Genomic DNA, 26453 nt, shown 5'->3' with positions numbered 1-26453 from the left:
TTATTTTATGTCTTTCTCCATTCAGAGGCCTTTTTAATAAAACCGGCTTCCACTCCACGGCGAAGCAGGTCCACGACTAGCGCTAATCATGAATGTTTCATTCGCGCTGCACCGTCAGTTTTCTTCCCTCCGCATTGCAAAGTAGGTCGGTTCCAGTCCCGACCTTGAAGGCCGCCGCGTTCAGGTGACGTGAGAAGAACTTGTTTGAGAAACATCTGCTGCCAGATTCAGCAGGTCGGAGGTGAGAGTGACTTAATAAGTGCAGCAACTTGATTTGGTTGGAGATTAACTTTATTCATTAGCTTCATCCACAAAGTGTATTTTGCATCATCATGTTTCTGCATCCTGGACCTGAGCTGATGAAGCTCAGGTCCCATGAGGACATTGAGCATCCAAGCCCAGCTCTTAAACTTAGCTACTTTCTTTTCTGTGCAATTTGCAATAATATCTTTTACCTTTCGATGAACGTACAAAAAAACTCCGTCCCTCACATGAGCGACGCGTCTCCCCCCCCCAATCCCTCGTAAGTGTTATAAACTTGTTATTTGCATAAATACATTTAGTAAAATCATCCTTCGAATATCAAGTGTCTGTTAGTTTGAGTCCAAAAGGCTATTAGTGTTTCCTTTGAGCCCTGGTCTGAACCCCCCCCCCTCAGAGTCTGGGCAGGTCGGGCAGATCCTCCAGCAGAGCAGGGTTCTTCCTGTAGATGTAGGCGTTGGGGTCGTCGTCCAGGTGGACCAGCTCGGCCAGCGATGACACGCAGGTGTCGTGATCCGCCAGCATGGACGGCATGCGGGAGGAATTGCGCTGGATGCGTGCCGAGCGGCGAACCGGCGTCAGAAACTTCAGGTCCTTGATGTTGCTCTTCCTCCTGGAGGAGCTCCGGCTCGCCTCGTCTTCAATCGTCCTCTTGACGCTGAATAGGAGAAGTCTGGATCGATAACTTGGCTTTCAAAGCGTCGGACGGCCACGAAGGACGTGCTCACCTCTGTAAGTATGGGGTGGTTTTCACACTGTACTTCACCACCGAGGCGTTGTCCATCTGTGACTCGCTGTCCACGTCCTCCTCATACTCGTCCTCATCGCTTTCTAGATCCTCAACGTCATCCCTTCCTCCCATTCCCTCCTCTTTGACGTCATCCTTCTCTTCCACGTTGTGCTCCGCCGTCAGCGGAGAAGTTTCCTCTGGAAAGGAAGAAAGACAACGTGAGCAGGGTTCATCTCTTCCGGGACCTTCGGAGCCACAATCCAGCTGTTAGCTTGTGTGTCTCCATGACAGTCGGGGAAGGTATTTTCCCAATCGTGGAGGAGCTTCAACTGAATTCTTAAAGGTACCTTCTTTGCAGTCAAACGGCACCTCCATGGCTTCCAGGGCTTCACACAGGTTCAAAACCACCTAAAAGTAAAGAAAAGAGGAGATTAGGAGTTATCCATCAGAACTGTATCGTTCTGAAAGCAGCCGCAGGAGCTGCGTCCTCACATCTTCGACTCCGCCCTGCAGGTTTTCATCTGTGTCGTCCAGGAGGTCCAGGGAGGTGTCCATGATCCCCTCTGCACACGCAGGAGCCGCAGGGCCGGGCTGGTCCGCCTGGACACTGGGCTCCGGCTCTGGAACGGGCTCCGGCTCCGGCGCAGACTCGGGCTCCGGCTCCGGCTCCACCTGTTGAGTCTGTGCTCTGAGATGCTCCCCGGGTTTTGCTGATGTTTTGGTTTTGGGTGGAGGCGCCACCGTCATAGCGGGTCTCTTCAGGGTCTTGCCCTTGGAGGCCAGCCACTCTGCCAGTTTGGCCCTGCGGGAGGAAACGCAAAGATGTAACGTGCCCGGTGACGAGTGACGAGGAAGGAGACATCTCCAAAGAGGATTACCGGCGTTCCTCGAGCGTCTCGGTGGTCCTGTACTGGCTGAGAGTGGATACGGGGGCCTTGCTGGCCTTCACGTCCGTCACAGGAGCCTTTGGCCTTGACCTCTCGGCCTCGCCTCTTCGGGCAGGAGCCGCAGTCGGGTTTCTGGAGGTCTTGGCCGCCGGGTAGGCCTTGACAGGAGGACGAGCAGAGCGAAAGCTCGTCGTGACCGGCGGCCTGGACGCTTGCTCGTGTCCATCCACCACAGACTTGGACCTTGCTATCGCAGGTTTTTGCGGGCCACGTCCGGGGATGTCGGCAACACTCTTGGACCTGGTCTTCATCAGATTCCCCGCCTTCTGGCTCGCCGTCTTGGCCGCCGGCGGTTTTGTAAGCACCGCGCCCGCCGGGGCCCCTGACTTCCAGATGGATCCGATCTTGGATTGGACCACCCTGCCTTTGTACATCCCCGGGGCTGGTTTGGATGGAAGCGCGGCAGAAGCCGGTCCGGAGCCCTCGGTAACTGTTTTCTTGTGTTTTGAAGTCTGTCCAGGGAGGGAGGTCTGGCTGAGCGCTTGCTGTTTGACATCACCAGCGGCTCCCTTCCTATTTTTCAGCCCGGCCGATCTTGCATCTTCACGTTTGCCGGCGGCTTTCAGAGAACAGACGTTTGCCACGGTCTCCTCTTTTTCATTGCTTTTCACTTTGAAGGGAACGGCGGGTTTACTTAAACCCAAAAAGTCTCTGTTGACCACAGCCTTTCCATGCTGGGGCTGAGCGTTCTCCTTGTTTCCCTGGAAGATTGGAACAATTCAAACCATCAGACCTCATTAGACTTAGAATTCTGAGTAATGAAATGTCAACAGAGCTGATAGTAACACATAATCTTGTAAAAATCAGACAGTTTCGGAGCATTGACAGCTCACTCACCCTCTTAGTGGCTTGGTTTCGCCTTGACACTGCGACGTTGCTCATCGTGAAGTCTCAACCTGCGAAACAACCATTTTACCGATGAGAAAAGAAATGACACCTGTGCGTGTGCAAGTCAACACAAATACCTATTCCGGGACTTTCACAACGCATATTACTTTGAATCTGTCAAGAATCCTCGTCAACAGGATCAACCTCCTTTACTAGCCCAAACAAGTTTAGCTAACATGTTATGATCGATCCGAATGTTTGTCTTATCTACGTTTTTTTAAATATAAAATTAGCTGTTGTCGGTGTCAGCTAACAGTAGGGGACGCGATTAAAATCACTAATAACGTCACCATTTCGGGTAAACTTACTCTGCGTTCACTGTTTTGTCATCAAATGTGTCCACAGAGCGCGTCCAGAGGAGCCGGTAAACAGTCGCCTGCCGCCAACGAGCCTCTACCCGGAGGACGAAGCCAGGGATTCAACTTGGCGCCTCCCGAGCTGCGATTGGTCCGCGCAAGTATCGCGAGATCATACCGCCAACCAATGGGGTGATTTCAAATGAAGTCTCGTTAAATTCCGCGCCCGCCGCTGCCGGGCTTCCGTCAATGGCCGTTTGAAAGTTTTTAAACCAAAATAGAATTCCTGGAGGAGAATACACTCACTCATTCTCATTAACATATTAGGGACTGGAAGGATTACTTTTCACATCGCAAGTTGACCTGTGATAGATATCACAATACTTTATTATAGAGTACAGTAGAGATACTTTAGTGATCCCGAAGGAAATTAAGGTAGCTTGCAGCACACACACAATACGCACTCCACAAATCAAACATATTGCGCATATATATTAAATATGTTCCATATTTAATGATAGTAATTCGGGAAAAATAAAGTTGTTCATATTCTTAATAACGATAATCCAACGAGGTAGTAAAAGTGTCCTGATAAGGCGCCTTGCAGTAATCCAAATTAGAATAAAGTGTCCTAATAAGACTGTGCAGTGTCCAGTTGATCCCCAATATATATATATAGTGAAATTCATTATTTAAATAATTTGTTAAAAAAATTAGTAATAATATCACTCTTGTTTCTGATATTGCCTTTTTAAATACTTTTTTTTTTTTTTTTTTACCATTCTGACTATAAGTATACAAATAAACAATGATGTTCTTTCAGGTTTTACCCAATTAGAGGTCCCATCAGAAGATCATCTGCCTCTTATATATTCAAATAAAAAATAAATCTTAGTGGACATTAAGCTATAATATTATGTTTATTTATATTTTACAAAAGCACTGGAGTTATAAATCAGCTGTATTAGCATTAGCATAAATAATACAGTCAGGGACGTTTTTAAGGTAAAACCAACAGCAATTCAAATATGACGCTTTGTGTGTGTGTGTATGTGTGTGTGTGTGTGTGTGTGTGTGTGTGTGTGTGTGACAGGCCAAACGTTTTTTTTATTATTGTTATTGAATATAAACAGTATAAACAAATATACATATTCACAAATAAACATGGCAAGGTTGAATCAAATGTCAATGAAACAACCGGACATAAGGACATTTGCTCTGTATGTAATCAGAAGTTAACAGTGTTAAAGGTTTGTGAGAAATGTTTAATGCTGAAAGAAAAGAAAATAATTAAATAAATAGATTGATAAATAAGATATAAAATAATTAATAAAAATAAAAAATTTAAAAAAAAAACTTGCAAGGGGAATGTAACGTATATTTACCTTAGTGGTTCAAAAGAAATCTCCGACATCAAACTGTATATGTTCGGGTTTTTGTATTTTTCCATAAGTTTTAAGGATTTTTTATGCAATTCAAAATCGTTTATAAAGAAAGTAAAATTGGGTGAACACTTTTGCATTCATTTTTTGTGAATGAAGAACTTTGCCAGGCCTAAAATAATATTGACACATAGTTCATCTCTTTTGTTGCTTAAAAGTAAATGTAATGTCATCTCTTGAGAAGGAAACTGGTGACGCTGGAAAATTATCTTACATGCTAAACATTGAAAAGAATAAGAACAACTTTATTTATCCCGAGGGAAATTGTTGTGCCAGAGTTTCAAGTAAAACATAACAATAATAGATAATAGTAGGAAGGAGGGAGAATAAGAAATACAAATAAAAATATATTTTATATACAGAAATATATAGAAAACCAGGTGTCAGTCAGGGAAGGGTCACGTGTTTCCGTCTTCCGGTCTTTCGGTTTGAAAACCCGCAAAGCATGACGGGAAATTGTCGAAGCGCGCGCTTTCGTCCACGTCGTGCGTAATGACGCACGCTAAAAAAAACAACAAAAGATTTAATAAAAACTTCACAATTCCGCGACCGACAAATTTATCCCTGGTCTTTATGCTCTGTATTTTTATCTGAAACAGACAGTCATCGGGGCCAAAGGTGTGTTGTCAGTCAGGCCGTCGTATGTTTTATTTTGAAAGTTTAGAACGGGAAGTTAGCCGCTTCCCGGTGGCTCGTTAGCTAACGTTAGCACACAAGTAGCGTTATCGTTTCCAGGAATCTCCCGTTTCTCAGTCAACATATGTTCAATTAAAATGCAGAATTACTGCGCCGTGCCGAACTGCCTCAGCAGGAAGAGCGACTCCTCGCCGCTTTTCAGATTCCCGCTGAACAAGGACAGGTAACGCCGTTAGCTCAATGCTAAACAACGCACGTCTTTTAGCCGTGGCTAGCCTGCGGCTACTAGCTGACATGTGGAGGCAAAACGACACAGTCTGACGTTTTTTAAGTAGTTTGACCACCAGGTCAGAAGGTTTAGTAACATTAGAGTGACCTCGTCCTGATCTTTGACATCTAAATGCTGCTTTAGTGATAAACATCAGCACCACTGCTGCTGTTTGTCGTGGTTAGCTCCAGGGAAACAGCCTGTTCAAGACACATTTAAATACAATATGAATGTACGTTTCTCATGTGTCAGTGCTTTCACTGAATACATTGTAGGAGAATATTCATTATGTAAATTGATGATGAAATTCTTATGTTGCTGTCCACAGCGAGCTATAGATAGGAAGCAAAACTATGAATAATCAGCATAATGTTGCAAAGGGATTTTAACAATGTGCAAGTTAATATTCAACAGCGCAACATGATAAAACATGAAAATGCGACCATCACAATGGGCCTTTTATTGATACTAACTTGCACTAGTCAGTATATCAAAAAACATCCCAAAAAACTTGCACTTCATATCAACCAAAACACCCTAAATGCTAAATGTAACCTTTGTCAAGCCACAAAGACTTGACAGGCTGATCTTTGTTTTTTTTTGTCAGTTAACCCTTGCCGGCAACTGTTTCATATCTGGTATGCATTTAATTTCACTTGGCAGTATGTTGCAGTCGACTGCCCAAATGCAGAATCACGAGGTGTTGTTTTACACTTCCCACCCACCGCGACCCTGGGTACTCTGCTATTGTCGTATCTTTGGATGTGAAATATCACCGTGGACCCGGCAGTTGGGTATCGGTGGCGAACACGTAACCGAAGCACTTCCCGCCATCAAACAATCAACCACGTTTTTGTTTCCCTACTACGCCGTAGTTAAAAGCACTACCGCAGCTTGTAGGAAATACCTCGCCAGTGTGCGAGGATACACAGAGAGCCTGCACAGCGCCCGGATCTCGTGAGTCCGCTCTCCCACCGCTATCCCAGGCGCTGCTTTGACCCGGCTGTTTGGGCCGTCACTCAGCAGTTGTGGGCCACCATTTGGTATAAACAAGGGTCTTTGTTCTGCCGTTATGTTGGCATTACATACGATCACAGAGTCCTACCAGCATCTGTGCAAAAAAAAAGAAGGGAGAAGCCAAAGAGGATCATAAACCCCCGTTGCTTTTCACTCCATGTCAGGCTGATTTGACGTCTTTTGCTAGGTGTAAGACGTGGCTTGAGAAATGCCAGCGGCCGGACCTGGAGGACAAACCTCCCGACCAGCTGTTCAAATACTACAGGCTTTGCGGGAAGCATTTCGACTCCTCGTCAATCGACGCTGTAAGTGTTTTTTTTTTTTTTTTTCCCCCGTATCGTGGTGTGAGACACCATCTACAAGTTTTGACGCGATTGCAGAACGCACAGATGACCGTGTTGAAGGACGACGGCGTGCCGACCGTCTTTGACGTGACGAGCCCACCTCCAAACGGACAGGCGAAGAGGGGCAAAGAGACGGTGCGTCAAAGGGATATTTATTAGCACTAATACACGTCACCGCAACGTGCCAAAGAACCTGCGTGGTCAGAATTGGGTTTCCTAACCAGTCATATTTCAAATTTGGATTTTTTTTTTCTGTCTTAGGTTAAGGAAGATGACACAAAGAGTAAAGGAAGAAAAAGTAGGTGGAATGATAAAGTCATGTCCCCGTTTATGATACGGAATGTTGGTTCGCACTCTCAGTTTGCGTTCTGCTGTTTGCCCTGTAGGATTCAAGAAGACCGAGGCAGAGGAAGACATGGAAGAGGTCCAACCAGCGTCCGAGGAAGACAAATACAAGGAGTATCTCAAGTCTTTATTCGAAGTTCTTGTACTGTTGGAGGAGCAGAACATTCCCCTGACGTCGCCCGGCCGTGATAAACCCACCGGGTCGGGCAACTACGAGGTCCTGCTGGAATACCGCAAAAACTGCGGCGACGAAGAGCTGAAGAGGAGGTTCGAGGCGAGCCAGGAGTGCTGCTCGGCCGAGCTGCTGGACCGGCTGATGGAGGTCTGCGAGAGGTGTCTCCGCAGGAAGCTGACGGAGGAGGTGAACCAAAACGGCTTCTTCTCATTGCTCACCGACGATCCGGTGAAGATCTCCGGAGGGTGGTGCGTCCCCGTCTTCGTGCGCTACGTGGACCAGTCCAACCTCCAGCGGGAGAGGTTCTTGGGGTTCTTGCCTTTCGAAGGCGAAGGAGAAGCGCTGGCGGAGGCGCTGCTCTCGGAGATGACGGAGAAGTGGGGCTTGAAAATGGAGCAGTGCCGAGCCCAGGCCCACTGCTTCTCCGGGACGCATTTCAGGAAAGTCAAGACCTTCGCTGCCAAGGTGACACAAAGGTATCCTTCGGCGGTGCTCACCTTCAGGTCCACCTGCGGCTTGAACATGTCCCTCGCCCGCGGGATGGCGGCGCCCGGGGTCCAGCTGGTCCTCGGCACCTTGAAGAAGATCGAGTCGTTCTTCGGCCAGTCTCCCTCGCCGTACCTGGAGTTGGCGCACGCCATCTCCATTTTCTACTCGGAGGAGAAAGCCAATGATCTGAAGGAGGTCTGTCGGAGCGACTGGACCGGGAGGCACGACGCCTTTGAGGTGGCGGTGGAGATCCTGGAGCCGCTGCTGCTGTGTGTGGACAGCGTGCACGACAACGAAGACCTCAGGTGGAGCGACCAAGTGACACACGACGCCTTGGAGATTTCCAAAGCCCTCACCGACTTTGAGTTCCTCATGGCGCTGGTGGTGTTAAAAAACACCATGACGCTGACCAGGGCGTTTGGCAAGAACATCCAGGGCGAAGCCACGGAGACCTATTTTGCCGCAAACAGCCTGAAAGGAGTCTTGCACTCGCTCAAGGAGGTGTCCGAAAACATGGACGTCTATCACGAGTTCTGGAACGAGGAAGCCGTGAACCTCGCCGCCACGCTGGAGATCCCGGTCAGGGTTCCTCGCTCCTTCTTAAGGAAGCACCAGTCGGAACCGGGAAGCGTCCGGCCGGACGTCTACTACAAGGAGCACCTGTCCGTCCCCGTGGTGAACCACGTGATCAGAGAGATCGGCGAACTCTTCGGCGACGACCACCTGAAGGCCTTGAGGTGCCTCTCGCTGGTGCCGGCGGTCATAGAGCAGCACAAATCCATCGAACCCGAAGAGGAGAACATGCAGGTGTTCAAAAACGACATGCCCAACGCGGGGACGCTGTCGGCGGAGCTGCACTGCTGGTGGGTCAAGTGGAGCAAGAGGGGCAAAGGAGAGACTCTGCCCTCCAGCCTGCAGGAGACGCTGCGCCTCGCCGACCTCAAGTTCTTCCCCAACATGCTGGCGGTGCTGCGGCTGGTGGGCGTCCTGCCCGCCCTGGCCCTGGAGGGAGGCAGCGGCGCCGCCTTCAGGCGCTTCAGGACGTACGTGGAAAACATGGCGCGCGACGTGAAATCCAACCGACTCGCCCTGTTGAACATCAACGGCGACATCAGGTACGAACTGGATTCCATGGTGGAGGTCTTCATGGAGTCTTACCCCGTGGTGGAGGACACGTCCTCCGCGATGGAGACACTTTGATACCCTCGTGGACTCTTTTTTTGAAACCTCTTGAAGAAGTGCTGCACTGCAGAGGTTGTAGTGCGATCGTCTGGGGTCGGGGTATAAATAGCACGGTGACGCTGCAACCGTAAAACCTCCCGGCCACCGGGAAAATAAATCAATCTTTGCGAGCTCCTCAAAAAAAAACAAAAACAAAAAAAAGAGTAATCTGTCTAAAAGCCAAGTTAACACAGAATACAGAGCGTCCATTTCAATGTAGCGTCAACTACGAAACAGAAAGTGGCGTTTTAAAGGCCCTGAAGTTGGTGGGAAATGTGTTATTTCATTCAGGCAGAGCAGATTCAGCTGCACATCAAGTCTGAAAGCCATTATTTTCATGCTGTCCCACAATAACAGGAAGCCTGCTTATGCACTGACTAGAAACCTCAATATTCAAGATAATGAGCTGTAAACACTTTGAAAATGTAAATAAAGGCCCTTTTTTGATAATCCTTCCAGCTTTTGCGGTTTGTTTTCTGACAGTGCGGATGCGCCACGACCGAGCACAACGGGGACAAATATTTGTGTCGGCTCGCGTCCTGACAACCGTCGACACGAGTTGGTTTTGTGCAAATGTCGGGCCGGAGGTCAGAACAAAGAAATGGAATTATTCCTGCCTGCAGTGGCAGCCACTCTGCCAGCGCTGACTGCACCACCATCCATCAGACACTTATTGTATTTTTGAGCAAGGTGGAGCGAACGCGTTCAAATAAAAAGGCTGAGTCAGCGTCGGGCCCCGAAACTCGGATTTTCTCGGCCGTGTCGGGTGTTCTTAATCAAAGATGATCAGCGTCTGGAGTATTTGGCGAGTTCGCTGAACACGGCCCTGCAGACGCTCCCCGTCCACTGACCCCAAACAATAAGTGTGTCTCTAAGTAGTCGTCGTTAGTCGTCTCGCTACAACAAATTACTGAGAAAAGAAAAAAGAAAAACACCACTTGCTATTACTTAAATCATTTTACAGACAACAGATTGCAATGTAATAAGTTGTATTCGATTTTGCCCACGACATCCTCAAAGATCAGTCATGACTTCAAATCAGGCGTTCGTTTTTAAATTTCAGATGACAGCTTCATGATAAGAACGGTTAAAGTAATTGAAACGGCAAATAAAAATAATGAAATGGGATAATACGGATCATTGGGGAGTGAAATAAACATTGTTCTGCCCTCGACGAGCCCACCGGCGCCGCCAAAGAGTACCAAGTGGAGGCAAGAGAGTAATCCCAACGAGTCGGTCCGTGTCGGGATCACAAATGAACTGTCAGCGTTCTACGAAATTGTGAATGTTTTACTCTTATATTTGTATCCAGTGGAGGGCCTGCAAGGCCTTCTCTGCTGGCCTAAAAAATATTATAATCACAGACTGATTTTAATTACATTTTGTCCATGATTAGCTTTTGTCAAAGTCAAAGAAATCTGCCTGGATGTGTGCAGAATCAGAATTTACAGGCGCTCCAGAAAAAAATAAGTTGCTTCAACCGATCCGATTTGAATTGTGACACTAAGGCCTTCTAGAAGGCTATGCTAACTTCAGCGTATCATGCGCCTTTTGATTGGATAGCTAGCAGGCTGCATCTCTAGCGCGCTGCATGAACACAAGTATAGTTGTGTCAATGTAAAATTGACAACCCGCGATGGCTGAAGGAGACATTTTCAAAATGGGCTTCTCAAGAAAATGTTAAGAAAGGTCATTTTTATAGCCATAAACGAGTTATTGACGAATTGAATTGAAGCTACCATTGTTATTTTGGTAATCGGGTATCTGGTATCTGTATAAATATTCATAACTGTGCAATATTTCATTTCATAACAGCTGCATGAGCAATATTTTTCATACTCTTGTGCACTCCTTATCTTTCACCTGGTACTTAAGACATTAAGACACTTTATAGCCTTGACTTGTTACTTAAGACACTTTATAGTTTATATGTATTTCTTATTCTCCCACCCTGTTTTTTTTACTGTTTATACAATTTTCTACTATTATTCATCGTTGTTATTTTTTACTTGTAACTCTGGCACAAAAATTTCCTTCGGGATGAATAAGGTTGTTCTTATTGTTATTGTTATTGTTATTCTTATTCTTATAGTTTATTTGAATTTCATATCCCCCCTTTTTTTTTACTGTTTTTACAATTTTCTTACAATTATTCATCATTGATATTTTTTACTTGTAACTCTGGCACAACAATTTCCTTCGGGATAAATAAAGTTGTTCTTATTCTTATTCATTATTGTTTATTTGTATTTCTCCCCCCCCCCCCCTTTTTTTTACTGTTTATACAATTTTCTACTATTATTTATCGTTGTTAATTTTTACTTGTAACTCTCGCACAACAATTTCCTCGGGGATAAATAAAGTTGTTCTTATTCTTATTCTTATTCTCCTCTTCTGCAGGGGGGATTGTGCTCTTGACGAATAAAACACCTTTGTCAACCCCCGGCCGTTGTCTTGTCCCCTCTGCTGGCGGCCGGCCGCTACTGCAGAGTCGAGTTCCTGGTTGATAACACGTTCTCGGCGACTCTTGGCTCAGCGCACATTAACTTTTAAAGCATGGAAGTGGTCGGTACTTTAATCGCCAAATAGCCTCCAGATAAATAGCGCTGCATTTTAACAGTTGTGAGGTGTTTTTCCACCAAGGGATGAACCTGTAGACTGCCCGTGCGGGTTTGCTTACAGTAGGCTTACCAGCATTCAACCGTCTGCTAAGCTAGCTAACCTGCTAGCTAGCTAGCTAGCTAGCTACACTGCAATCCAAAATGACCAACTGCTGCGCCGCGGCGAACTGTGATTACCAGCAAGCGGAACCCGACAGCGAAGGGACACTTTTCAGCTTCCCGCTGGATCCGGAGCGGTAAGCTTGCCTATTTTTTTGCGCAGGGGATTAATAAATGAGCTAGCCAAGCAGCCGCTAGCGCCGCGGCTAGCCCAACATCATGTTGGCTAACCGTGACACAACTCTGTGGAAAATGGCGCAGACTATCGGCACTCTTGAAAGAAAAAGTCCGCGTGTAAAGCCGTCGGTGCGCCCGGTGCGACCCGGAGACCCGCCGGGGGGGAATACCGGCGAGCTCGGCCACTCATCCCGCCGTTCGGTTATTTCACAATAACGCAGAAACCATAGTTGAAAACTTTTGGGTGCTATAATTTGAATCGCCGTCGGCTACACGAGCGCTAGCCGGACCCCGGTTAGCTAGGCGGCGGGATGTGCGTGTCCCGCCGCTCGGTGCAACCGTCACCGCTTTTATGTATGATTTAACCCCCCTGAAAAAAATGCTTTTAAATCGAATACCCCCCTCCTACCTTCCCGTGTGGTTCGACGTTGAACAGCGCGGTCCTTGACGGAAGTTGGTCCGGCCGGAGCCGTCGTTGCAGCGGCGGACGTCCCACCGACCCCCGCCGCCTCCCGGCTGGAGATCCAGCCTGCTGCTTCATTCTTTCGTAAAATGCGACAATCTAATCGCTTAAAACACATCAAATGAGTTTTTCTTGCTTTTTTTTTTATGCACCCCCTCCCCCACCTGCAGTCAACATCTGCGAGGTGGAGGTTCCTCCGGTTCAAACGGGAGAAGTTGTTTGGCCTCCACCTCCTGATGATTCACAAGATCCATAAATATCACCAGTCCTGGTCTTCTCCTCTGGCTCACCTAAAACTGCGTTAATCTGAGCAAAGAAAATCCCATTTGCCCGGCAGGGAAACCCTTTACCCCCCTGCGACCCCCGTTATGTAGGTTGTCCCAGGTCGGGTTCGATGCTCCACCCTGGTTGCTTTCAGCCGAAAGGCTCAGAAATGTGTCACGTCAATGTGACAGTCGGATCGGAGCAGATGTGTCGCGTCCAAATGTCTCAAAGAGGAAACCGGAACGGTAAATTGTCCTCTAACGAGGCGCTTACGCCGGATCGCATTCGCCCAAGATGCTCACCAGGACTGTCAGGAGAAACCTCAATCTACATTCGAGTATATGTGAGCCTCTCTTTGTTTTTGTTTCCCTGAAAGCACCGGTGTGGCATCTGTCTTCTGCTTTCAGCTGCAAGCAATGGCTGAAGAACTGTCGCCGGCAGGACCTGGCCTCCAAGCCCCCCGAGGAGCTGCACCAGCTGTTCAGAGTTTGTCTCAAGCACTTTGAGCCCTCCATGGTCTCCCAGCAGGTACGAGGAGGCGTCGCCCGACGGCGTCCGTGCGTCCGCGATATCAAGAGCGGCTCGACGGTCGTCGTTCATTTCCCGGCGGATCGGTTATCGCTTCATGCAAGAAAAGAGGCCGTGCGTTGTCGCGTCCCGTCCTGGTTGGCGCCGAGGGTTGCGGCCCTCCCCGGCCCGCAGTAAAATAATCTGTTTTTTTTGTATGTATTTAATCACGTAACTATCGATTTACATCCTTGTAGTAACCCGCGGAAAAGCGGCCGTGCTCGAAATGCTCGTTATTTCCGTGTGTGACTGCCTGTTCAAAGTGTCCGCCTGTCTCCTCAGAGCGCCTCCGGTTACGTCTTAACGGAAGACGCCGTCCCGACGCTGTTCGACTTCGCGGGGGCGAAGAACAACCAGTCGCCGTGCAACAGGAAACGCTCCAGGGATCCGGTAAGTGTCGAGCGGCGACCCTTGACCCCTGTTCTGTTGTGGATGGAAACCGTGCGGCGTTGAAAGTGTCCCCCTCTCTCTTCCCCCTCCAGTCTGAAGAGGATCCCACCGCCGTGAAGAAGACGAAAGGTAATATTTACACGTCACCTTTACGGACGCCTCGAGCTTCCCGAAAGATCGGGTAAAGCTGTTGCGCGTTATCGTCGCGGGGGTTTATTTCGGGCCACTTTTCCGGGCCGCCTGGGTTCGCCGGCGTCGTCGTTTTTGTCTCAGCGTTTGCTCTCTGCCGTCAGAAAACGCAGCCAAGGAAGAGCCCGGAGATGTTTCCGGAGAGAACAGCGCGGCGCCCGAAGAGCGGCAGAAGGACGAGCAGCCGCCCGAGGACGGCGCCAGCTCCAAAGCCAAGGAGATCCTCAAAGTCTATTTCAAGGAGATCCTGGCGCTGACGGGCTTCAGCATCAACGGCGCCAACAAGGACGAGCCCATCGGCGGGGCGCGGGGGCAGCCGTCCCACAACCGCATCTGCGTGGAGAAGATCGACAAGCGGGAGATCCTGCAGTTCAGCGAGGACCTGATGCGGGAGGAGATCCAGAACAGCCTCAGACAGGCGCGCTTCTTCTCCATCCTGCTGCAGGACGTGACCAGCATCGAGGGCAAGGAGCAGATCCCGGTGTTCATCAGGTCGGTCACGGTGGCCGGCTTCCCGCAGAAGCACCTGGTCGGGTTCCTGCCGTGCGACGTGGACGCCGAGAACCTCTTCCACATGCTGCTGCTGGAGCTGAGGAGCAAGTGGGGGCTGAGGATGGAGCACTGCCGGGGTCTCACCTACCTGGTGACGGGGAACGTGTGTCAGAAGATGCGAGACCTGACCTGCAGGATCCTGCAGGAGTTCCCCCAAGTGGTCTTGTCTCCCAGCGACCCGTACGCCTTCAACATCTGGATTATCCGCTGCATGCCCGTGCCCGCCATCCAGGACGTGGCGGACACCGTGGAGCAGGTGGCCTCGCTGCTCCGCCGGGCGCCGGAGCTCTACAAGAGGCTGGAGGGGAAGGTCCAGATGGCGTACGGCCATATCAAGGGGGAGGCGGACCGGGTCAAGGCGGCCCTGGGCGCCAACTGGGAGTACGGAACCGACGCCTTCCAGACCATGCTGGACATCCTGGAGCCGTTCCTCAACTGCATCAACGAGATGATCTCCAAGGTGGACGAGGACACGGCCGAGCAGATGGCCAAGCTCAAGCCCGTGCTGAAGAATTTCAACTTCATCATCACGCTGGTGGTTCTGAAGAACACCCTGTGCTGCGTGAGCATCCTCAACTCCAGTCTCAGGGGGATCATCAGCATCAGCAGCACGCTGCAGTACACCATCTCCAACGCCTTAAAGCTGGTGAGCAAGTACCAGCAGGAGATCGCCATCTTCCACAGGAAGTGGTTCTCGGACGCGGCCGGCCGGGCCAAGAAGCTGGGAGTGGAGGTGGCCAAACCCGAGGTGGACCACGGGGACGCCGGCGAGACCCCGCTGGAGGACTTCTACCGGGAGACCTTGGCCCGGCCCGTCCTGCAGTACCTGGTGGCCGAGGTGAAGCGGGTCTTCAGCACGGAGATGGTGCGGATTCTCAGGTGGCTGTCGCTGGTGCCGTCCTACATGGCCGACCACAACTTCAGCATCCGCAGGGACAAAGTGGCCGACGCCAACTTGAACAACCTGGCCAGGCCCGACACCTTCTACGAAGAGCTGGGCTGCTGGGAGGTGAAGTGGAGGCACGCCAGCAAGCGCCGCATCCTGCCCACCACCGTGTTCGCCACCCTGAAGATCCCGGACATCGGCTTCTACCCCAACGTGCAGAGCCTGCTGAGGGTGCTGGGCACGGTGCCCTGCGTCAACGCCGAGGCCGACGTGTACGGCCAGTACCACATGGTGCTGGAGCGCTGCCACGCCTACCTGAGGGCCACGCCGGAGGACCAGAGGCGCTGCAGCATGGCGTACGTCTACGTCAACCAGGACGTGCACTTCAGCGTGGAGCAGATGGTGGAGTCGTACGTCCAGAAGCACCCGGACATCCTGCAGCTGCTGCAGACGGTGAGCGGATCGCCGCGCGCCCGCGCCGACGGTCGGCACGCCGCCGCCGCCGCCGCCTCGCTGACGTCACGGCGTTTCTATTTGTTTTTCAGGACGACGACGCCAAAGAGAAGCCTTCTCAAGGTGAGGAGATGTTTCCTGTCAGAGTGAGACCGCCGATATCCGATACTACCAAAGTCTAATCGCGATGTTAAACGGGAGCTTTTTTAAAAAAAGCATCGCACACCGGGCGCAGTCAAAACAGACGCTTGAGAGAAATCTAACGCGCCCATTTTATTTATCTCCGTCAAATACGCGTCGTGAGGTGGCTGACGACCACGGAGGAGCTTCTCCAGATCTGAGTTAGCAGCGAGCGGGATGAGCGTCCCTGAGGTGGCGTTTAAAGACGGAGGGACGCGCCGCTAGCCGCGAGCCGCTAGCTAGCCCGGAGAGAACCATCGAAGAACATGAGCGGGTGCGAGCGGCGTTTGGAGATGGAGAAGTTGTGGGTGAGATACGGTGACGTGAGCATCGTCGGCGAGACTTTTAGCAAAGCCGGTCCAGGACGGTTTTAGAAAGAGAAGCGGCTTCACTCCTTCCATAAATGGAGTTTAGACATAAAGCGTAGCAAAGTTACATTCATTTGAGTGCAGCTTGGTGTGCACGTGCGAGGACGAGTGCAGTTTAAGCGGGAAACAAGAGATATTACTTCCGAGTGAAGGTGTTCCCGTCCTAACATCTGAACCGGGGAGGAGAAGCGACGGTAGAAGCGAATTCTTTCCCGTTTGTCGTTCGGCTTTCCTGCGATCGTTCGCCGGCACGCCGGCCTCCGCGGCCTAGCGGGCGTCCGCGTCGGATTTTTCACGCGGCCTCTCCCCGCTCGCAGTGGCGTCCCACGGAAACCACGCCGAGAAGGACACGGAGGAGGAGCTGCAGCTCATCAACCTGGAGATGGACGCAGAGCGGCTGGTGGAGATGAAGTGCGCGGAGACGGACAGGGAGGCGCTGAAGTCGGCGCTGCAGGCGGCGGTGACGGCGGCCTACGGCAGCCAGAGCCGGCAGCAGAGCGAGGTCTCCTCCGGCCAGGACGGCGAGGTGGAGTACGTCACCAAGTCGGAAATGAAGGAGGTCCTGTCGGTGTGCGAGAACGCCGTCCGGGAGGGGATCCTCATGGAGGTCGGCACCTCCTTCTTCTCCCTGTTCATCGACCGAGTGGTGAAGTTCGGGGAGAGGGACCACCTCCCGCTCTTCCTGCGCTTCGTGGACAGCTTCGACGTGATGCGCCTGGAGCTGATGGGCTTCCTGGAGGCCGACCTGACCTGCGACGTGATGGTGCGCCGTCTCCTGAACATCGTGACGGAGGAGTGGCGCCTGGACCTGAACAACTGCAGGGGCCAGGCCTACCTGGGCTCCGGAGACATCTCCTACAAGCTGAAGGCCTTCGCCTGCAAAGTGCAGGAGAAGTATCCCCTGGCCATCAGCACGCACTGCTCGTCCTACTCCTTCAACACCTGGTGGTCCAAGTCCATCCCGGTGCCCACGGTGAAGAGGGCCCTGGACACCTTCGAAGAAGTCATGATGTTTTTCGGCAGCGCCAGCACGCTGGAGAAGCAGCTGGACCTGGTGATCGCCTGCGGCCTGAGGGAGAGCTACGAGAAGGTCCAGGAGCTGCAGGGGAAGTTCTGCTCCCTCTGGCAGGAGAAGCACGACTCGTACGAGGTCTTCGTGCAGATGCTGGAGCCGCTGGTGGAGTGCCTGGAGAAGGTGAAGAACCACCCGCAGCGGTGGAAGGCCAGCGCGTCGGAGCGCGCCGCCGCCATCCTCCGCAAGGTGATGGAGTTCGATTTCATCATCGCCATGGTGGTGCTGAAGAACGCCTCCTCCTTCACCCGGGAGCTGAGCGCCGGCCTGCAGAAGGGCCACTTCAGCGCGGCGTCGCAGCTCTGCCAGATCAGCGGCATCGTGGCCACCCTGAACAGGGTGAAGACCAACATGAAGGTGTTCCACCAGAACTGGTTCGACGAGGCCTGCGCCGTCGCGCAGAGCCTGAGGGTGCAGATCGAAGTGCCGGAGAACGCCCTGCCCAGGGACAGCATGGTGAAGCCCGTGGGCTTCTACAAGGACTGCCTGAGCGTGCCGCTGGTGGACAACCTCATCAACGCCGTGAAGGACCACTTCTCGGAGGACCACAAAGAAGCTCTGAACTTCCTGTCGCTGGTCCCCTGCTCGGTCACCGTGAGCTACATGTTCGAGAGCCTGAAGTCCAAGCCGCCGCTCTACAGCCGGGACCTGCCCGACGCCGACAACTTCTTCACCGAGCTCTGCTGCTGGAGGGTGACGTGGAAGACCAAGGTGGCGTCCGTCACCATCCCCAGCTCCATCTTCCACACGCTGCGCCTGCCCCTCATGCAGTACTTCGGGAACATCAACGCCCTGCTGAGGATCATGTCGGTGCTGCCCAGCACGGCCCTGGAGGACTGCGGCGTGGTGATGAGACACAAGAGGTTCCAGGAGTACCTGAGGAACACCGACCCCGCCGACCGCTCGCTCTGCCTGGCCGTGCTTCAGGTGGGGACCGACTTCAGCAGGGACCTGGACCGCATGGTCACCCAGTGCTTGAAGGTCACCCCGCAGGCCCTGGAGGGCATCTGTCTGGTGAGGGTTCCAGCCGCGCTTTTAACCATAACAATGATAATGCGTCCACCGTCAGCGGGACCTGGAGTTGAATCGTGTTGTGTTTGTGCTCAGGACAAGGAGTCCAAGAGGTTCAACAGGAACGCCGAGGAGACAAACATGGAAGGTATGAACCTTCGCTTCCGAGGTCGTTGATTCCTGAGGCTTTCCGAGATCCGAGTCCAGATCCGAGCGTTCGACGCCGCAGTCGCCGAAGTGGCCTTTCGGGATAGCGGGACGCGCCGCTAGTTAGCCTAGAGAGTCGTGGAAAAACAGTAGCGAGGCGAGCGTGGAGGTGGAGAAGTTGTTGCAGGTGATGGCAGGAGATGTTTAGTAAAGGTTGGGGACGGTTTGATGCTTTTAGAAAGAGGATCGACTTCACCGTCCATACATGGAGTTTACACGTAAAGTGTAACAAAGTTACATTTAGCATAGCATTGTAGCATCGAGTGTGTGGTCAGTGAGTTAAGAATAGGGCAACAAATGGAAAATAGGATGAAAAATAAGAATAACAAACCATTTCTTTTCCTGTACATTCCTGACATTTTCCTTCACATTTTTTTATCTTGTTTACACTGTTAATAAGTACACGGTTCTTATTTAAAAAGGCAGCGAACTGGGGGCTGGAGCGGATTGGTAGCGTTTCATTTCACTTTAACAGGGAAAGACTCAGGATAGTTAAGAGTTTAGTTAGGATGCGAAGCGCGACTGTATTTATTCCTCTAAACCACTGCTTCTCAATTATTTTCTGTTGCGCCGCCCCGAGGAAGAAGAAAACATTTCGCGCCCCTCCACCCTCCGCCGCAAACATCGTATCGTTTGTCTCTAAAATTGTTGTATGCACGCCTTCGCACAACATCGTATCCTTACTGGCACTGAAGGAAAGAGAAAAGAAAGAAATATAGATCAACTGGCACCACGGAACCACTTTATTAGCATGACGGCGCTCGCTGTTTACTGAAGTAACTTTCACAACGCCGCTGAAAAAACTTAAGGGGCTCATCAGCGTAATCGGGTTTTATTGTTTTTAGGCGACAGCTTCATTTATTTGGCTTCATGCGTTTCGCCGCCGACACTTTTAGACAGTAAACGCACCAGTCAGTCCACCGTGGTCACAGTGAAGCGCCGTACACGCTCGTCATATTTCCCTGGTCGTAGCTTTCGGGGCGACTTTGGTTTGTCCGGTTATCTCCGTCTCTCGCCGCCTTTCTTATCGTCCCAGTTGAATGTTTTTCCACGGTGTCTCTCGAGGGTTTGTTCGCTGCACTTCATATTTATACTCGCATGTTCCCCGGGGGTCGATGCGACGCTCTAAACACCATCCGGTTGTTTACCTGTGGCCTGTTCCTCCGCCGCGCAGTCGACTGCGTCAAGGAGGAAGCCGAGGAGCCCGAAGCTCAGCCGCCGCCGGGCGCCAACGAGGACCGGAACGTGAAGCCGGCGGACGAGAACGGACACGCGGGCGACAACCGCCAGAGCCTGGCCAGGGTCTTCAGGCTGGCGGCGCTCCTGGGCAAGAAGAACCGCGGCATCGCCGAGCTCCCCGAGGACGAGCGGGAGCTGCTCGTCCAGGAGCTCAGCATGTGCAGCTGGACCGGGAAGGAGGCCAGAGCGCCGCCGGCCGTCGGCGAGGCGGAGCTGACGAGGCTCCTCACGGAGGGGATCAGAGAAGTCGTCCTCAAGGAGATCCAGGAGTCTCCCTTCTTCTCCCTGATAACGGACAAGCCCGTCAAAATCGCCGAGAAGACCCTCCTCCCGGTCTTCGTGCGCTACGTGGGGCAGTCGGCCCCCAAGGTGGAGCTGATGGGCTTCCTGCCGTTCGACCAGAGCGGCGACGTGGACGCGCAGGCCGGCAAACTGGCCAAGATCCTGACGGAGGACTGGGGCCTGCCCATGTCCCAGTGTCGAGGGCAGGCCTTCATGCACCCGGGCTCGGGCTACCAGAGCCTGAAGAAGATGTCTCTGGACCTCCTGCGGAGCCACCCGCTCTGCGTGGTCACGCCCGGCGAGTCGTGCGGCCTGGCCCGCTGGCTGGCGGCGAGCGTGCCGTGCCCGTCGGTGGCCAAACTGCTGGACGTGGCCGAAGACCTGCTCCTGTTCTTCGACGACTCCCCGCAGCTGGAGCGCCAGCTGGCCCAGGCGGCCGACGGCCTGTGGAACACGCCCAGGGAGGCCCTGGAGGAGATCCCCGAGACCTGCTGCTCCCGCTGGAGGAAACGGGAGGATTTTTTCGACATCCTGGCCGACACGCTGGAGGGCGTCCTCGGCTGCCTGGACTCGGTCAGCTCGGACGCCGCGGGCGCCAAGTCGGTGCACGCCCAGGTCCTGTCGTCGGCTCTGAGGAACATGGACTTCATCGTCACGCTGGTGATCCTGAAGAACGCCTGCGCGCCGCTGCGTAACTGCAGCACCGTCTTCCGCTGCGGGAACCCCGCCGATATCCTCTGCGAGGCGGAGAAGATCCCCTCCGTCGTCGAGACGCTGAGCAAGATGCTGGAGAACGTGGCCGCCGTGCACGCCGCCTGGTTCGAGCAGGCCTTCCAGCTGGCGACCAGGCTGGCGCCCGAGCAGGTGTGCTTCTCCGAGGAGGCGGACAGCTACGACTCGCCGGAGATCTACTACCGGGAGAACCTCAGCGTGCCGCTCCTGAGGAGCCTGACGGACGAGATGAAGCGCTGCTTCTCGGACGGCCACCTGAAGGCCCTGTCCGTCCTGTCGCTGCTGCCCTCCTGCAACCCCCAGCCCGTCCCGCAGGAGGCCGCCGAGAAGCCCTTCAGGATCTTCCTGAGCGACCACCCCGAGCCGGAGGCGGTCGACCGGGAGATCGACGCCTGGTCGGCCGTCTGGAGGGAGAAGCACCAGGACGCGGCGCCGCCGGCGTCCATCTCGGAGACCCTGCTGCACCCCGAGTCGGCGAGCCACCCCGCCGTGGCGCTGCTGCTCCGGCTGGTGGCCGTGCTGCCCAGCGTCAGCATGGAGTGCGACCTGATGAAGACCACCCTGAACTCCATGAGGGACCTGCTGAGGAACACGGTGTGCCGAGGCAGCCGGACGGCCCACGTCATGCTGCGCTCCCACGGCGCCGCCCTGCGGAGGCTCCCCGAGGTCGTCTCCAAGAGCGCCGAGGTCAACCCGGACAGCGGCCCGTGTCTCCTGCAGGCGAGTGTGCGCCGTCGCCTCCGCCGCTCTCCGTCGAGACGCCCGCCGGGCGTCACGCCACTGAAGGTGCCGTGTTTCTTTTCAGGTGTTGGAGACGCTGAAGGGACTCAAGCTGGACAACGGTAGGAGCCGCGGTTTCGACCCGAGCGGCGGCGTCGGGGCGCCGGGCTCCGTGTGCTCCGCTCCAAACTCATTTCTCCTGTCATTTCAGAGCCGCCGCCGCCGCCGCCGGCCGACGAGGAGACGGCCGCCGCCGCCGCCGCCGAGGCCACCCAGGAGGCGGAGGCGCGGCCGCGGGAGGCGGTGTCCTTCTACGAGCCTCAGCTGCGCGAGCAGATCCTCAAGGAGCTGTGGGACTCGCAGTTCTTCACGGTGATCACCGAGCAGCCGGTGGACATCGACGGCGGCCTCTACGTGCCGCTGTGCATCAGGTACCTCAACAAGGAGGACGTCCAGTGCGAAGAGACGCTGGCGTTCGTGCCTTTCGCCGAGGACGCGCTCGCCCTCGCCGACGCCATCGAGACGGCGCTGTCGGAGAAGTGGGGGCTGAACATGGAGTACTGCCGGGGCCAGGCGCTGCTGAGCGTGGGCGAGGCGGGCGCGCAGATGAAGGCGGTGAGCCTCGCCATCGCCGACAAGTACCCGCAGGCCGTGAGGACCGTCAGCTCCGCCGTGTCCCTCAACGTGTGGCTCGCCAGGTCCTCGCCGTCGGAGGAGGCGGCCGCCGGCGCCGCCCTGATGGCCAGGGTCCTGCGGTGGCTCACGGAGGACGGCGAGCGGCAGAACAAGCTGGAGGACATGATCATCCACGTGTTCCGGCACAACGAGGGCAAGGCCACCGAGCTGCGGGACAAACTGGTCAAGAACTGGGAGAAGAGTCACGACATGCACGAGGTGGCGGTGGAGCTCCTGGAGGCCGTCCTGCTCTGCCTGAACGAGCTCAAGTCGGAGGGGAGCGCGGCGGGCCGGCGGCAGGCGGCGCGGTTCTCCGACGCCGTCAGGAACTTCGAGTTCATCCTGTCGTCGGTGGCGCAGAGGGACGTCCTGAGGGTCACCGAGAAGCTGAGCCGCTCGCTCCTGGGCAAACCCCTGGACGCGCTGCTCGCCGTCAACCTCCTGCCCGACCTGAAGGCGGCGCTGCTCAGGCTGCGGAGCGACATCGACGCCCACCACAAGGCCTGGTTCCAGGAAGCGGCGGCGCTGGCCTCCAGGCTCCACGTGACCACGCTGCACCCCGTGCTCCTGGAGCCCCTCAGCGACTTCTACAAGGAGTCGCTGAGCGACAAGATCGCGGCGCACTCGGCGGCCGAGATAGAAGACCTCTTCTCGGAGAAGGTGACGGACACCCTGAGGTGTCTGGAGATCGTGCCTTACGCCATGTCCAAAGTAGAAACCAGCATTCTCAGCGGCCTGGTGTTCCGCCTGTACAAGGAGGACCTGCCGGACCAGGTGTCCCTTCATTCCGAGATGAAACTGTGGAAGGAGAAGTGGCTGGACCCCCTGGCGGGCTACCTCCCCACCACCGTGCTCGACACCCTCAAGACCTCGCAGATCAGAAACTTTAGTAATATCGAGACGCTCCTCAGACTGCTGGTGATCCTGCCGTTCTCTCGGAGGGAGAGCAACTTCCGGCAGGGCAGGAGGAGCCTGCAGGAGTTCATGCAGAAGGACAAGAGGTCCCTCTCGGACCTCTACCCCCTGTGATGGCGGCCGAAGCCCCCCGAAACCCCGACATCTTGTGTATATTATTGATCCCGACCTTCCGTTTTGCCCCCTTTTTTTTTTCCGTTGTTTAGTCTGCCGACCGAGCTCTTTGATATGTTTTTATTTTTCTGTAGTTTGTACAGTTGAACTGCCCGATGGGACCAACGTCTTGGCGGGAAAAACAAACGAAAAACAAAAAAAAAAAAAAACAAAGAATAATGAAGCAATGCTCCACCGACGGTTATCAACGCTTGTGTGCCTTGATGCTAAGCTAACAGTCCTCCCCCCGTGTAACATAAAGCAAACGTTGAGAAAAAGCCCGTCGGCGTTTGAAACAGCTCTATTTTTGTCATCGTGGAAAAGGCGACCGGACTCACTTCGGCCCCCACCGTCACGACCCCCGACCTCCGACCTCTCGACCCCCCCGACCTCCCGGGCACAAGTAGAAATGGTTGATTGCATCGTGTCTCCCGACAAACCCTCGCGTTTTTTTTCCTGTCTCTCCGCAGGAATGGATTTGCTGTAAAACCTATCTTTGAAAGAATGTTTCCCTCACAGGGGAAAGAACTTCTATATATTTGTCAAAAAAGTAATAAAACAATCCAAAAATAAGCCGCCTTTGTCGTGCGTGTTCACGTTCCCGCGTCGCCGTTCCGCCGCCGGACACAAGATGGAGCCGCAAGGACGCGTTTAAAAGGAAACGGTCGCGGAAGAAGATATTATTCGCTGATCCAGCGCTTCGCTGAAATAGCTCATTTATTCTGAGAAAAGAAGTTTTATGAATTTTGATGCGCAGGCCGACTAGTTATCATGTCAATTAAACAAAATGAAAATTGCAATTGAAATATTTTTTTGGCTTTTTATTCCGACTTTAAAATCAGTAAATGCACCGACATTATTTTGTATGTAATCGTCCATACGAAAGTAAACAATGATTTTTCATTGTTTACTTTTGTAAGGAAGGAAGTTTTTAAATTCAATATTGATTGAAAAGAAAAAAGTTTGGCGGGCCGTAAAATGCCCAGGTCTGCTCCAGACCCAGAAAAGAAAACGTGGACTAAACAAACCTGGGAAGACACGAGACACATTTATAAGCAATACATTTTAAAAATTTGGTTTTAATAGAAATTACATTTAAGTTCTTCAAATTACAAACATGCACTTGTGAGTGATTCACCAAATCCCCTGCAATTACGCACAAAATAAAAATCCAATCTGAATTGAAAATAAAATAAACACGCTACAATTGATTCTGTAGCGTTTTGCAGCGTGACCTGATCAGACAGTGATATGATGCGGTCTATACACGTGTTCACGCAGCTAATCAATATCATTGATTAGTGCCGCCACCTGTGTTTTTGGCCGCAGATGTCGCTCTGTGCTGCTCGTGGTCCGAGTGAGAAAGGTCTGCTCTGCAAAACATGTTGCAAAACCAAAGTAGTTTCCGCAGGGAAAACTTAGATTTAGATTAGATTCAACTTTATCGTCATTACACGTGTAAGAATACAGAGTAACGACAAGCAGACAGCATCTCATCAGAAGTGTACAGAATGTGCAGTATTTATAGATAAATGCCGTATTTGCAGAATAAATGTTTTTTTTTCTTACTGCTATTGCAAGTAGAGGTGGATAAGATGAGCAGAATGTGCACAGTTATTGCAGGGGTGAGCAATGATTTGGGCTGGCGAGCCACATTTCTTAGCGAATTTTTATGCGAGGGCCAACTAGGCGTCATGTAAAATAAACAAAATGAAAGTTGTGATTTAAATTTTGTTTTGGGGCATTTTATTTCATCTTTATGTGCCAACATTATTTTCTATGTAATCATCCATACACAATTAAACAAAAGGAAAAAGAAATTCAATATTGATTTAAAATACTTATTGAAATTATTATTATTATCACAATTTTATTATTATTATCATTATTATTATTATCACAATTTTATTATTATTATCATTATTTTTATTATTAGCACCATTTTATTATTATTATTATCACAATTTTATTATTATTATCGTTATTATTATTATTATTATTATTATTATTATTATTATTTGTTGTCATTATTATTATTATTCAAAGAAAATAGTTTGGAGGGCCAGATAAACAAGAAGGGCTGTAAAATGCGCAGGTCTGAGCAAGTGCAGGTGTGGAGGATTATTATGTGCAGATTGTTTACAAATAGATAGTGATTAGTAATAAATATACAGATGTCTTACACAGGAACTCTACAGAAGGGATAATAATGTTATACGAACAATTTTACAGGATATACAGAATTTTACATATAATACTAGTGTAAATAGTGTAACCAGATGAGCAGCTGCTACTGAAGAAAAGGTCAAAAATACAGCGATGAGAAATGCAGATTGGAAGCTGGACGGCTTTAAACGTCACACTCAGCAACAAATGTTATTTGAACGCGGTTGCAATTATACGAAGACGCAAGATGGGAATGGAGGTCGCTACGTTTTGGAGGGCGAAGACGAGCCAAGAGGAAGGAGGCGTCCCGAAGTCGGGAGGACGGGCTATGAATGAATGAATGAATGAATGAATGAATGAAGCCATCGTTTGTTTATTTTGGCTATTTTAGCTGTGAGAACGTGTTAATTCTGTTATTTCCAGCTTGTAGATGCCCGGCTTCACATCTGCTCTCAGCTGTGACCTGGAGACCTGGAGATCCCGCCTCACGTCACCTGGATCCAGCTTCTTCAGAAGACCCTTGTCTGGGAATCAGGAGCCGTGCTGGTCCTGCAAATGAAGATGGACCAAAGTCCTCCTGTGGGAATCCAACCGTGGACCTTCTGGCTGCGAGCGCTGAGTACAGCTCCTGTTGAAGAAGAAGAACAGAAGAAGAGCCAGGAGACCCTCGCGGGTCTTCTCGGACGGACGGAAGCTCCTCCGCCTTCTGATCCAGCGTGTCCAAATCTGATTGTCGGGACAGCGAGAAAGGTAACATCTCGGTGAGGCCTGCTCAGATCTCCGCCCGTCCGTCAGGCCCCCCTTTGATTCTGCCGCGGACGGACGTGAGTTATTGGATAATCATGAAGTCTCCATAAACGTGGACCTCCTCCGGCGCCTCCCCGTTCCTGGGAAGGTGAGACGTGGAGATCAAGGGAGAAGGTGTTGACCGCGGCTCCCGGAATGGCGAGCCCGAGTGTAAAAGTTCCCCGTCCCGCCGCCGCTGCCCGTTCACAGTTGACCTCCACGTGAAA

At 52.1% G+C, this 26453-nt stretch overlaps 3 protein-coding genes across 4 annotated transcripts; 2 read left to right on the top strand and 1 right to left on the bottom strand.

Moving 5' to 3' along the window:
* Positions 1-273: 273 nt before the first annotated feature.
* Positions 274-12399, bottom strand: LOC147226695 (uncharacterized). 2 transcript variants are annotated; one of them, XM_086160357.1, is made up of 7 exons: positions 12366-12399; positions 2776-2834; positions 1870-2639; positions 1484-1793; positions 1339-1399; positions 990-1188; positions 274-919 (listed from the first exon to the last, which is right to left on the bottom strand). In XM_086160357.1, exons 2-7 carry the CDS (start codon positions 2818-2820, stop codon positions 655-657), a joined length of 1650 nt encoding a protein of 549 aa, XP_086016483.1. In that variant the 5' UTR covers positions 2821-2834; positions 12366-12399; the 3' UTR covers positions 274-654. The 2 variants fall into 2 exon arrangements, with proteins under 2 accessions (XP_086016483.1, XP_086016482.1); XM_086160356.1 differs by lacking the exon at positions 12366-12399 and adding an exon at positions 3135-3216.
* On the top strand, positions 5033-9514 carry thap12a (THAP domain containing 12a). Its single transcript, XM_086160892.1, has 5 exons — positions 5033-5423; positions 6673-6790; positions 6866-6964; positions 7091-7127; positions 7216-9514. The coding sequence occupies exons 1-5, from the start codon at positions 5338-5340 to the stop codon at positions 9036-9038; spliced, it is 2163 nt and encodes a 720-aa protein (XP_086017018.1). The 5' UTR covers positions 5033-5337; the 3' UTR covers positions 9039-9514.
* Positions 11548-23729, top strand: LOC147226694 (uncharacterized). Its single transcript, XM_086160355.1, has 11 exons — positions 11548-11916; positions 13091-13211; positions 13533-13640; positions 13733-13769; positions 13934-15720; positions 15813-15843; positions 16586-18354; positions 18448-18499; positions 19733-21531; positions 21617-21653; positions 21743-23729. The coding sequence occupies exons 1-11, from the start codon at positions 11822-11824 to the stop codon at positions 23233-23235; spliced, it is 7329 nt and encodes a 2442-aa protein (XP_086016481.1). The 5' UTR covers positions 11548-11821; the 3' UTR covers positions 23236-23729.
* Positions 23730-26453: the final 2724 nt, after the last annotated feature.

Source organism: Fistularia commersonii, chromosome 15, assembly GCF_037954325.1.
Source record: "Fistularia commersonii isolate RoL2024-O1a breed Wild chromosome 15, RoL_Fcom_v1.0, whole genome shotgun sequence".
NCBI classification, from domain to species: Eukaryota; Metazoa; Chordata; class Actinopteri; order Syngnathiformes; family Fistulariidae; genus Fistularia; species Fistularia commersonii.
This window is presented reverse-complemented; position numbering and strand designations above follow the sequence as displayed.